A 13,932-nucleotide genomic window follows, 5' to 3' on the forward strand; every position below is an offset into this window, starting at 1 on the left:
ATACTTAGGCTAGTGTCAGTACCAGATATACCTTACATGTAATCAGAATAATGCAAAATTATTCAAAAAATAATTATCCCTTAATAAAGATTTTTTGATAAATGGACGCAAATTTGCCCATGATTCCCAACGATGCTAAAACCGCAAGACTCGAACTCGCATCGCTATGTAACACACACACACACACACACACACACACACACACACACATTGATTTTCCATTGGTAAAATTGTAATCTCAATCACTGTACATGATGGTGATTGGGGTTTTAACTGTCTTGACTAAGAAGTATCCAGCTGTATTGGAGCAACGGTCTACTTCCAGACCCCATGTGTGCCTGAGATATCATAACAACTCTTACCGTCTTGAAGAGTACCTACCATACAAGTGAAAACTGTTTTAATTTTAAGACTTAGATTACTATGAAGTGTTGTTATGATAGACAGTGTGGTATTATGTCTGTGAATATAATATGAATATAAAAAAAAAACTTTTCAGGTTTATGATTTTTCGAAAAAATATTCTATATCAACGACCTAGAGTATACTTGTACTTTTAAGCCTCTCCAATCCCAAACAAAGAAGAGTACCTACTATACAAGTGAAAACTGCTTTTTATTTTAAGACTTCGATTACCATAATGTATAACGCGTTGTTATGATAGACAGTGTGGTATTATGTCTGTGAATATAATATGAATATAAAAAAACTTTTCAAGTTTATGATTTTTCGAAAAATTATTCTATATGAACGACCTAGAGTATACTTGTACTTTTAAGCCTCTCCAATCCCAAAAAACGTGGTCTCACACCTCCGCATTTACCAGGAGTAAATCAGCCCATTAGAGTTACAAAATAATTTTAAACTTATGCAAACATATAACAGATACTATTTTGGAAAACCGATCAACACCCTAGTGTATGGAAATGTAAGAATTTAAGGTAAGGTTTTTGCTTAATATATTTCTTTATGCATTTCGGTTGTCATTTTAATTCAGTTCTAATTTTTCTGACGGAAAAAAATAAAATAGTCTTGTTTCCTGCTACCAGCAAGAAAAAAATAGGATAGGTTATTAGGAAAATTATTCTAATTAAAAAAAAAATACATTTGGTTGATGGGAAACAATCTAGACTTTAACGATGCTTGAGCTTAAATGGTCATCAATCTTAGAGTAGGCACACCAAAACTAAGGTGGGTAAGGTAGCAGGAAACAGACATCATTATTTTTATTGGCCTAATGGACTATATATTCAGTATCTTCGATGATTTGACTACGGCTACAAACAAAAGTAATTATAAAACTTTTTGGACAGGGTTAGTAGTTCCGTTGGAGTGATTTCCAAATTTCGACTGGGAGATTTCTTCTTATCCATCTTTTATTTAGTATTTGATTGTTCATGCATTAAAAGGGTACAGGGTTAGAGTGTTCATACATGTTCTGTTGCTGATTAAAAAAATAATACAATAAACATAGAAATGATTTTTTAAGAATGATTGATATACAATGAAAAGTCTGCCTGTTTGTTTTGCAATATTCCAGAAACAATTTACCACTATGGTAGCGGGAGGTTAAGTGCCCTCTAAAACATGGTTGTATCCACCACTTCCATTGAAAATGTACTTATATCAAGTCAGAACTATTGCCATTGTTTCCAACTTTCCAGTTTTTGACTGGATAATTGTCATTTGTTGTAATATAGACTTTCCATCTTTTCGCTATTCCTTTTTACTGTTGCCTTGAGTTTATGCATACCAGTTTGGAAATGTTGTTATTGCCCTTCATTTTCCCATTTATCATGGTAGGTGTATGTTATTCAAATACAAACAAACCGCGCCGCAAGATTTGCAATTTCGGCATCGGTATGGCACTTTCAATGTAACTGATTACACAATGGTCTTCTAGGTCAATATGACAAAATTGAATATTTATCGTTCAAATTATTACCTATTAATATGTTTGGCGACAGGTTCAAAAATAATATTGATTTGAGAACTCAGATAAGATAGTTTTATATCCAGTATACTAAATATTAAAACTTTCAAATTTGGTATCTTTGCTCATTTATTTAAATAATGCAATGCATTGGATTTTGGTCGCCATTTTGAATATGTCCATATTGGCAGCTAAATAAGGCGAAACAAATTAATTGTTCTGCTGTTATGTTTGAAATATGAACTTTCTCAAAAAAAGTAAGAAATGGATATCACAAAAAGCAAGATATTATTATTATTATTACTTTTAATAATAATAATAATAATAATAACGAAAAAAAAACAAGAAAGAAAACAACCTCAAATTAAAACAAACAAGTACAAAACAAATCATAACATAAACCAACAAAAAAAACAAGCCAGACGTGTTGGGAAAGTAGATTTTGCGCAGTACTTTTGCACTTTTATATTCCATTCACTGTAGCGACGAAATTAAACCTTAAAACTACTTGGAACAGACGGTGGCAGAGTAAAAGCTTTGAAATAGGAGATTTGATCATAATTTGCGATGAATATTGATATATACTGCAAGCACAAATGCAAGAAATCTTGTTTACAAAACAATTGGTTTCTTCAAAAAACAGTAATTTAACCGATAATCACTAGAGTGTTCAAGCACACACTTTGAACAATGCTTAATATAGGATATCCCAACCCAGAAATCACATGTTCAAAATTAATATAAACGGAATCATCCCACAGAAAGTTGATGTCGCTTAAGTCTAAAAACGAATCCTCTCTTTTTATTCAAAACATCAAGTGATTATCGGAAAAGGTTCTGATTAAGGGTCCCAATTGCAAAAAAAAAAAAATAATAATAATAAAAACGAGTACACGTGAATTCGTTTTTGTTTGGCGGTCTCATTTCGATCGGCCATTTCACTATAGTTTTGTTGGCCACGTTCACCGTGATATTCCCTAGAAGCCCATGTATGACGTTTCTACCGATAATGAAGTGATTGTTCTTTTGTAGGAGAAATTCCTTTAAATTGAACAATCTTTTACATGTTCAGTGATAACCTAATCCATGAGAGGTATCATTCTGTTTACACTTTAGGCTTGCCAAAAACTGTGATAAAGAACTATTGTCGTAAAAGTACTAATAATATTGCGTTTAAATTTGTGATAATTTATCTTTGGAAGCAAACACATTATTTCTTTTTATACTCTTGTTTCTTTATTGAGAGATTTATAACGTACGCCAAAAGAAAATTATATTAGAAATTGTATGTGAAATAAAATGAATAAAGATTTCAGAAAAGGGATTTATTTGTCAAAATGATATCTTTTCATTGAATGGTAAGAAGTAATTGGATATAACAGTATTTGTTCTAAAACAAAAGCCTCTCACATAAGCATGTAGTCTTGCTTATTTGCATGTTTAGAACTCACATCAAGTGAAGTAGTAAATGCAAATTGCACATTAGTATATATATATACAAAGTCTCAGAATGTGACGACTCTATTCTCTACACTGCTCCATCGGATCAAATTGATACAGGGAAGATAACGTAAACTTATAGAAGGGTCTGAAAAATTCCCAACGATGTTAGAATGTGTTATGAATTCCTATTTGAATTTAAAAGGACAACATTTAAGGCGAATGTAAAAAAAAAATGTTTGAAGTATATGTACCATTAAACAGAAAATTTGTAATTCTAAAAAACATACGTGATAACGTGGAATTTCATTGGTGTCAATTCTAATAATGGTTACACTTAATTGTTTTCAAATTTTTACTCTTAAAAATGCTTGTGTGATTGTTATAATTATTTTCAGGCTATTTCCCGGTAACTATTTTTTTTGTCTTTTCATTACAGATGCATGTCTCTTTCATAAATGCGCTGGTGACACTAAGTGCAATTTTAATCTTTTCGCCCAAGCGATTTGCAGGTAGGTTGCTAACTAAATTATTTTAATTAACAGAAAGGTTTTACGACTCCGATCCACGATAAAACACAATTTTTTCTCTATTTTCTAAATTGTGATAAAAATGTTTCAAGTCAGCATAATTTAAAAAAGGTTTTCAAATTGTTTCTTTTCTTTAAAATTGGTTGATTAAGTCTGCACATGTAGAATCTACCATGAACCAATACTAAATTTTGTACAGATTACCTTTCCTGAATCCTCGTTCTTTTTTCGTCTTGTTTATTCATTACACACTACTTTCAATTTCATGAAAGCTAAAATCTAATTGGCTCATCAGAAAAAAATAAATTTAAACAAAAAGTACCTTATAGAAAACCAACCAGTTGAGTTGCTTTGTGACGCTACATATGAACAATAAGTAGATATAATTGGAATAAGATTCGTAGCGGCAACGTGTTACAAATAATATTTGTGATATTTATTATTATAACTCCCGCTATGAAAGCAGGTGGTACACAATGATTAAGATGTTGGTATGTCTATACCTTATTCCGATACTGATCGTTCTGCAACAACTGAACACAAACACTTGATATAATAAAACAAATGCTTTTTATTGATATACCAGAATATGGGGTATTATTCCTGACAAATGTACCGGACAATCGGGTTTCATTACAGACTATGGGGTTTTATTCTAGACTGACTCAAGCTACAGATACACCACCTTCCTGTTTGATGCCATTGTTTATATTTTGACCATATGTTAGCTTGGATTTGGAATACCCTCTAGCGAGATTTTCTCAAATTTTTTTAGAGTTTCAATATGGTTCCTAATGCAATTAATCTTGGAATCAATAACACTAATCACTAATATTGAGTAAATTAAAAATAAAGCAAAAAACAAAAAACAAAAAAAACTTACTGAGACAAAAGCAGTGACTTTCATAATATAGCACAATCTAATTAAAATTAGAACTATCAGTTGTTTCATTTGAACGTAACATTGCATTATACTAAACAATTTTTTTTTCAGTTAATGCAAAACCACAACCAACTTTGCCATGTGGCAGTAAACCACGAATTAAGATTCAAATAGTACCGAATCATAACCAGCCTATGGCCAAGGAAATTTCATCCATACCCCCATCTTTAACAAAAGAAGTTCTTATTGTGTCGCCCGTTTCAAAGGAAATACCGATTAATAGGCGAGGATCAGTTGGGAGTTCATCTGTGTGTTTTACATCGAACATTACTGTTATTGCAACCCTTCAGACAATCCTAATTACATATTTTATGTTTGGTGAAAATTTGTTGTAATAATGAAAACAACGACGCACCTAAATTAGTTTTAAATGCATAACATATTAATGATATTCGATGTTTCCCATGATAGTAATTTGAATGAAAATAGGATCGGATCTCTTTATACTCCGAACCCTGTATATTTGGATCATTGTTAAATTCCCTTTTCATGTTTTGCCAAGTGTCTACTAATGCATGCAGATATTGAAACGATTTTGCAATGATAACTTTTACACGAACTGGAATGGTTCGTATGAATCAGGGTTTCTTTTCAAGTGTTGTACAACTCCTTTCTACCAGCTAGGTATCATAAACCCATATTTACTGGATTGAGACAACTATAATTATGTAACTGTGTATATAGCATACAATTGTATTTACAATGTTATAATCGTTATCCGAAATCACAGCAGTTTTAAAATTGATACTGTTACTTAGAATTTTTCGAGCAAACAAGAATACCTAATTTTCTAACCATTTCTTTTGGAGATACAAATACCAAATTATTTTGGAGGTTTTCCGTCTCTGATCATGTTATGATTAATTAATTTGTGTCTTAAAAGAATGTGTATAAACTATAAACTAGAGATTGAAACGGTTAACTGGTTAACCGTCTGAAGTACCTAATATCGAATATCAAAATCCGCTACTCGGTTACCTGTACATGTTATGAATTCTTAGATATGCGAAGGTTATTGATGCAGGGGCTACGTTGTTTTAATAGTAATTAAAGATCGATTATACGAAGTTAAAAATTAATGAAAAACGCTTTAAATACACAATAAGTGACTTTGAATCGGCGTAAACAGACTCTCTTTGTAAAAAGTAACATTGCACATCTTTGAAAATGAGCATTAAGAAGAATATAAAAATGCCTAATGCAGTTTCGGTTGTAAATGTACTACTGCTAATTTCTTGTCTTCTTAATTCTTTGTTATGTGTTTCTTCCCTTTTTATAAAATTTACCATTGTTCCTTTAAAAAAATAATCTATTTTAATCTTGAGAAAAAAAATATGGGTTTTGTATAACTTTGTAACAACATTTTATTTACTAACTGCGATCTCTGACTGTTGACACATTTAATTGATCAACTATTTAGATATCTTGTTATCTAGGAAGATACATAATAAACAAAAATACTGACAGAAGACAAGATGAGACAAGACATATACTTAATTTAACCTTCGATACATGCGTGTACCGATGAAAAATAAGATAGCAATTATTGAGAGGTTAAATGTACTCCTTAAACCATGTGTACATCATATCAAAATTGTAAAATTTCTGATTTGTATTCTTTTGTTATCTTTTTTCACTTCGTTACACAAAAAAGGTAATCGTACTGGTCCAACAATACACCATTACACATTTAAAAAAAATTCTTTATATTTTTCTCAGAAAAGTGGATTAGTTTCTATACATTCTCACATTAAAATATAAGCAGTTCTTTCAGTCTATACAGTTTATATTCTCTCGAGTTTTGTAAGAAAATGTTGTTTGTAACTGAGTTTATATGTGCACGAGTGTTTGAATCAATAATTCATAATTCAAGCCCTAATATGTAAGGATTTGTATACGATGAAAGCGTCATTGTTCATTGCGTAAACATTTTCCGTAATTTTGTTCCTAACATTAAGAAATTGAATTTCTTTATATGAAGATGTATAATCCATGGATTAAAATATCTACACCATGTACGAAAGAGTAATCAAGGGAACTAAGGTTATAGAGGTAATCAAAAGAATGTAATCCAAGGACAAAGACCAGACATGGAAAGCAGACATACACAACAAAGAACATAAAGTAACTAAAATCATACATACAAATAACAAAAGCAAATGAGCACCTCGAACAAATGTTTTCCCCAAACCACGAACTATGGTACCCACGAATAAAAATACCATTCCAGATATTCACATCTGTATATAGTGTCGAATTTATTTGTATTTTATCACACATATGATAAGAATATGTGAATTCATTACTTTCAATATACACAGTTTAGTTACCGTTTTTAGCATGTCATATTTTTTCGGATTCTTATTAGGACAAGGTCATGTAAAACTAATTAAATATTTTTTTATAATAGATGGAACGAACGAAATACAATATATTTCTTTAAAATTAGATATGTTTATTTCTTATATGATCGTGATTACACACTGAAAAGTACAAATCTGCTACTTGGCTTTGAGTTAAATTAAATTTAATTGATTTATCCAGGCCAAGCCGTCTTATAACGTATTGACATTCTTCATTTATAACTTGTAGAGCGTGTATTGGATAAGCAGATGCCCATTTGGAAGAAATCATTGCAGAATTTCCCTTTTTAACGCTATATATATCTTTAGTTATGTTTTCCGATCCATTTGTAAAGCGTTGTAACCAGTTTTTAACTCTTTCTGTATATTGAAACCCTAGGTACTTGAACAAATTGTTCACCACATATTTTGGTTCGAACGCCAAACATTCATATTTCAAAGAATAAATTGAACTCTTTTGATCGCTGGTGTTACTGTGTGTTGTAACATCGAGGTCAATATCAATACGCTTGCACAATGCCCGCGCATAAGGTCTCACGTTATCATACGAGATGTCTTTGATTGATTCCCAAGAGTGTAAAATGGCCCTTGGATCTCTAAGCAAGTGGACAACTTCTACTTCCGGCATCAACTCAGTAAACATGGAAACCATTTCTAACGTCAATCGAATTGTTTTAATAATAACAGTACTGGAAGACTTGCAGTATTCCTCAAGTTTGAAAATGCACTTTGGTTTCTGGAAGATTTTGTTCTTGGTGTATTTGTTGTGATTTGGTTTTAAGTTATGACACTTGCGTAGCATTTGGTTCCCACTACCCTGATGAAAGTACCAAAATGACAATAGAACTGCGGCCGGTAGTTTCGAAAGTTGGCAATTAAATAAGTTCTGCATGGCTTGTATTACTGTTTGTAAGCTCTGTATTCCTTTTCCTGGTGTTCTTAAAGATATAACATTCATGGAACGATTACAAACCTAATATACTTATTATTAACACAATAAAACTAGTTTACACAGGGAAAATTATTTCAGATGTTTTGAGGAGGTAGACCTAGGGTAATTGACACAACTCTAACAAATCATTGGAATGTTTGTATTCAGCATTTTACATCAATCTCGTGTAAGCAACTTGGACTGATTTCATTCAGCACCATGAAAACTGATTTATTCAACGGGTCATAGTTTTCCTTTCCTCGTTTGTCTACCCCGGACTTGACTTTTTATGAGCAACTCGGCGGGTGTTTCTAGAAAAGCAGAGGACGCTTACCCTACCGGTGCACCTGGTCCATGCCCCCAGTTTTTAGTTGAGTCCGAGTTGCTCATTTACTTTTATTACTTTGTATGTATGATTTTAGTTACTTTATGTTCTTTGTTGTGTATGTCTGTTTTCCATGTCTGGTCTTTGTCCCTGGATTACATTCTTTTGATTACCGCTATAACCTTGGTTCCCTTGATTACTCATTCATTCTGTTTCAAACGAAAGTTTGATAGGATTTGGTGAAATTGAGTATGATACAAATATATCACCAATTTTAAGAATTATGTCCCTTAACTAGGTCTACCTTCTTAAACACAATTTTAAAATTACGTGAATCGAGTTACAAATGTGTGAGACTTTACGGGAATTCATGTGAATCGAACCTTCATGTGCATTTCATTTGATTTTTTTTACTATGACCTGTAAATTCATCTGTCGTCCACTTGTTTTGAAACTTAACATGTAAGACGGAGAGAAAGTAAGAGAGAAAGAATAAATAATAAAAAATATCTTTATAAGTAACCTGCATACACCATTTCTTGAGCATACAGATTTGGGCTGCAAGTACGATTCCTTGATGACTGCCCAGAATGGTTCAAAACTGAGGAAAACTCCGCCACTTTGTTTCAGAATTTCAGCCGTGAATGTTGACCCACTCCGTTTATAGGCGACCAGTAAAACTTTTTTCTGTTTATTATCTAAAATGGCAAAACATTACATATCGTATAACATACATGCACACACGCGCGCATACACACAAAACGTTTTACGTGATTTTTTCCAACATTTCCTAAAAAATAATAATAATAATAATAAATAAATCATCTAACAGGTGTCATTAGAAATTTAAGTGGTCTACTTTGCTAATAATCGCTTGTTCGATGTCCCTATGGGTGGACCAAACGTCCCAGAAGGTATTGACCCACCGAAAAAGTATTCACTTACGTAGAAGGTATTCATCTACCTAGAAGGTATTCACCTATTCACCAGATTTTTTTTACCCTGAATTATATCATACTTAATTTATCAAAATAAGAAAAAATTCAAATACTTAAAACATCCAGCTTCATTCCTTGTATTACACATGATAGAACTTTTTGGTGATGGATTTGGTTTCCTATTTCGATAATCTTGGTTTTGAGTACTTTTTGAAAACTAAAAACTATGAAATATCTTTTTTATTTAGATCTGATGAGAAGTTACTCGTTGAAACTCGTGTAACAGGATATTGATATTTGCAATATATATAATTGGTATTTTTGCTTTGGTAAATTTATAATTGTCATTTTTTGATATCAAGGTAATATCTAATAACTTTTCAAAATAAAAAATAAATCATGAATTATAAATTGTTATAATTTCTTTTCCAACTCCTTGTATTTCTGTTTAGCATTATCCAACTTGCGTTTATGTATTATTTTCGGTATTTACAATAACATCTGTTTGAAAAATAAGTTTTTTTTCTCTGATTTAGGTCTTTCTCTGCTGATGAGAGGTTACTCGTTGAAACACGTGTAACAGCATATTGATATCTGCTATATATATAATTGGTATTTTTGTTTTGGTAAATTTATGATTGCCATTATTTGATATCAAGGTAATATTCAATAACTTTAAAAAAACAAACAAACAAACAAACAAAACAAAGCAAAACACAAAATCATGAATTATAAATTTTGATAATTTACTTTTCAACTTGTATTTTTGTTTAGCTCCCTTCATCTTGCGTTTATAAATTATTTTTGGTATCTTATGAAGGGAGTATTTACAACACCATCGGTTAGACCGTCAATGTAGAGGAATTAAAAGAATATCATAAAGATAGAATATTTACAAAACATTTTTGTCAGAGGTGGAAGACTTCAGTTCATGCAGCTCATTTATCGATATAGGAAGTATTGTATCTATGATGGGAAATTTGTTGGATTTTTTTTTCAGAAAAAAAGTTCCTGTGTGTTTGTTGTTGTTTTCTTTATTTTTTATTCGTTTTTTATCTGCTTTTTTCTGACATTTGTTAAATAAAATAGAACTTCAATGACGATGTTTTGACAATGTTTTTCAAGACATGGTGGAGTTTCAAAAATGGAAAGAATACTTACCACTCGATGTGTTGCTTAGTATTGTATGAGGTGTATTGTCCATAACCCCTGTTGATAAACATTTGTTCAAATTGTCTTCTGTCTCTTGTGAAACTTGAGTTCTTAATTGACCATTCTTCTTAGTTTTGGCCAGCCGGTAATAACCTTAGAAACAGAGAAAGGTTTACGTTAATTTCATGCAGAAATAAAGCATCGTCATTTTGGTGTTAGCGCTTGGACATTACTGAACAAAATGCCTATATGATTCAGAAATATTCTTTGTCTCATCAAAGAGCTGACAACCATCACATTATCCTATATTCATTAATTAATATGCCAAATTCGTTTGTCGTTTGGGGTAAAAAAATCAATTGCAAAGTCTCAAATGTAAACCAAACAGAATCATAAATGATTATTGCATCGACCACAAGAGGTTGTTCTGCTCCCACAAAATCATTGCAGGGAAAAGCATTCGATATATTTGTCTATTCTAATATTTAGCAAAAAGGCCAAATTGAAACGACAATGAACTTTTACAAGTAACATACGCATATATCAAATTGTTGCAATAAATATATGCTGGATTTTATGTGTTTTCCAATCACAGAAATACATTTGTTCTCTCGCAAAATACACTGATTAGGAGGAAAGGTATGGCAGGGATTGTGAAATAAATATATGCTGGGTTTTATGCTTTGTCAAGTTGGAGACAATATTCGTTCTCTCGAAAAACAAACTGATAAGGAGGAAGGATAGGTAGGAATTGTGCAATAAATATATGCCAAGTTTGATGCATTGTACAGTTAAAGAAAAAAAAATTCGTTCACTCGAAAACCAGGCGATGAGGAAGAGTAATCAAGGGAACCAAGGTTATAGTGATAATCAAAAGAATGCAATCCAGGGACAAAGAGCAGACATGGAAAACAGAATACACAACAAAGAACATAAAGTAATTAAAACCATACATACAAAGTAACAAAAGCAAATGAGCAACTCGGACTCGGAGAAAGGATAGAACAGGGATTTATTACAATACATGTATATAAAAAATGTGTATACCTGCTAAATAAAATATACTAAAAATGCTTGTGCTTAAAACAACAGCATAACCGAGACACCTATTTGCACCATAATTCATATCTGTTTTCGTCTTTCGTTCTATCAGGCACCTGTTAACAAGTGAAGTACTAAACTTAACGTAGAGAAGTTGTTACTTAGCACTTACCCAGTTTTTGTTTGTTTTATTCTTTTTGTGAACAGAAAATGGAAAATATAAGAAGATCAGAAACTTGCTTTACATATAACTTCAATCATTACCTTATTTAATTAATCTGATTTGGAAGTGTAATATGGTTTCTTATAAACACGTATAGGGTTGTGCATACATTGCTTGGATAGTTTGTGCTAAAAGTATCTAGATTCAATATCTTTATGTGTGTTACTTGAATTATGCCTTAAATGTAGAAACTATAAGTGAGATTAGCGTGTACATGGTTTTATTTTTAATGTAATAGACTTGTTAAAAGTATTGTCACTTTTTAAAACTTATTATGTTAAATGATAAAACAGTTATTCTTTTTAAAAAAAAGTCTGAGTGAAATTATTTACAGATAGATAGATGGAAACATTGAATAATGTAATCCGTACTTGAGTTACTCAGCTTTACTTACGTGCAATAACTAAACTGGTCTGCTCTGCTGTGTACTTGTTAATGACACTACTGTATAAAACATGCAGACACCAACTGATTTAATGTTTTGAATATGCACAAGGCTCCTTCTTGTACTGACCTGTTTTTTGTTACATCTATGCCATGTTGAAATAAATTTTGATCGCCAACAATATACAAACGAGGGTAACACGTTATGTGACTGTCACAGATAAGATACACAGGCGTATTTCAAGAGTATTGATAAGAGAATTTCTAGCTTGACTTTGCGTTATTGTAGACATAAGATAAACGTTCCAAAGACCGAATGTTACGTAATTACCAAAAACAAATAAAGAAATTTGAAGAAATAGAAAAAGTTTCAGAATACTGATATTTTCAATTTAGTATAGTATTAAAGTATTATACATTTCAAATTAATATAACAGTCATTTTTGTATTATTTCAACAACTTTTGGTGTTTTTTTTTTTAAATAGGGTTATAAGACTAGGTATTTTTTACAACTGAACGCTGCAGGATTGGCCATTCCTCTGACATCGTATGTCTGACAGACATTACGAAAACAAGCGAAACAAACAAACTAAATAAAGAAACCTTAACCATTTTTAGCATTTGTATGACAGAATTATTCTCCGACTTGCAGTTTGGTTTGATGAAGTATTTTTTCCGAGAATAATGTATTTGGTGCCATGTTTGCTCGCCTGTAAGGAAACTTTATTCAATCAATTTAACGATCCAAAACCAGATCTTCATAGACGCTACATGGACAATGTTTCTGAGTCGGTGCCATCAATAAGAGAGTATATTGATAAAAAAACACTATTACTATTATTCCGCTATACCAATAGAACTATCATTACCATTAGTTCCAAACGGTAAGGTAAAGCTTCACGGAGCGTAGTTTGACATGCGCGCAGATGTCGAACGCTAAATAGATGTACGTACCAAAATTCAAGCTTGATACATCTCATAATTTCGATTGAGATTAACAGATTATAATATTTTGATTCTGATTAACACATGATACTTTTTGTCCAGAATGTCAAATGACTTAAATAAAAAAAACCTATTAACTATAAAGAACCAAAAAAAAAAAAAAGACCCGAAGAAAAAAGGACTAAAAAATATAATTACAGACACTCCATTTTATCATTTATCAGAAAAAACAAAACAAAGAATATAAAGTAACTAAACTATTACATTCGAAGTAACAAAAGTAAATGAGAACTCGGACTACATTACACACTGGGTGCATTGACCACGTACACCATTGGGGTAAACGTCTTTAGCGTTCCTAGAAACACCCACCGAGTTACAATAAAAAGTCCGAGGTAGACGAAAGAGAAAAAGGAAAGCTATGACACGTTGGATACACCGTAACGATCCAACAGTTCATGATGATAACCATAAAACATCTGTAGTGATGACGTCAGTATTGTAGCAACATAACCCTATTCCATTTTTGTAACTGTAAGACGTCTAGCGCGAGAAAAACTCCATACGGAGGTGCTGAAGATGTTGCCACAGATGAAAGGAAAGTAGACAATACGGAATGAAAAGCCATCGTGTTTGTCGTATTGTTTGGTCAATAGTTTTCCTTTACCATCGATCTCTAATGTAGGTCAAGATAAGAAGCTGAATTTAAAGTTTATCTCAAATTTTTTGGTGTAGATGCGATGTATCAAATCCCCGAAACTAGGATTGTATAACGATAATACT

General features: G+C 31.7%; 1 protein-coding gene and 1 long non-coding RNA gene across 6 annotated transcripts; one reads left to right on the top strand and one right to left on the bottom strand.

Moving 5' to 3' along the window:
* The first annotated feature begins 3,108 nt into the window (after positions 1–3,108).
* Positions 3,109–6,461, top strand: LOC148601787 (uncharacterized). Its single transcript, XR_015917165.1, has 3 exons — positions 3,109–3,291; positions 3,813–3,885; positions 4,898–6,461. It is a non-coding gene; the product is annotated as an uncharacterized LOC148601787 (long non-coding RNA).
* Positions 6,462–7,172: 711 nt separating this feature from the next.
* On the bottom strand, positions 7,173–12,469 carry LOC148601788 (carbohydrate sulfotransferase 3-like). 5 transcript variants are annotated; one of them, XM_088555560.1, is made up of 5 exons: positions 12,334–12,469; positions 11,603–11,712; positions 10,565–10,708; positions 8,989–9,163; positions 7,173–8,147 (listed from the first exon to the last, which is right to left on the bottom strand). In XM_088555560.1, exons 2-5 carry the CDS (start codon positions 11,679–11,681, stop codon positions 7,292–7,294), a joined length of 1,254 nt encoding a protein of 417 aa, XP_088411686.1. In that variant the 5' UTR covers positions 11,682–11,712; positions 12,334–12,469; the 3' UTR covers positions 7,173–7,291. The 5 variants fall into 5 exon arrangements, with proteins under 5 accessions (XP_088411686.1, XP_088411685.1, XP_088411689.1 ...); XM_088555559.1 differs by having other exon boundaries at positions 12,214–12,437; XM_088555564.1 differs by having other exon boundaries at positions 7,947–8,147; positions 8,997–9,163; positions 12,214–12,437.
* Positions 12,470–13,932: the final 1,463 nt, after the last annotated feature.

The sequence above is a fragment of the Perna viridis genome, chromosome 12 (genome assembly GCF_037379345.1).
Source record: "Perna viridis isolate PV_CMFRI_1.1 ecotype Kerala chromosome 12, ASM3737934v1, whole genome shotgun sequence".
Lineage (NCBI taxonomy): Eukaryota > Metazoa > Mollusca > Bivalvia > Mytilida > Mytilidae > Perna > Perna viridis.

Excerpts from the sequence above, each read along its gene's own strand:
- LOC148601788 (XM_088555560.1), bottom strand. The coding sequence starts at position 11,681 with ATGAATTATGGTGCAAATAGGTGTCTCGGTTATGCTGTTGTTTTAAGC. Across the intron at positions 9,164-10,564 it reads ACTAAGCAACACATCGAGTG|ATAATAAACAGAAAAAAGTT; the intron begins GTAAGTATTCTT and ends TTGCCATTTTAG. Across the intron at positions 8,148-8,988 it reads TCAAGAAATGGTGTATGCAG|AACACCAGGAAAAGGAATAC; the intron begins GTTACTTATAAA and ends TATATCTTTAAG.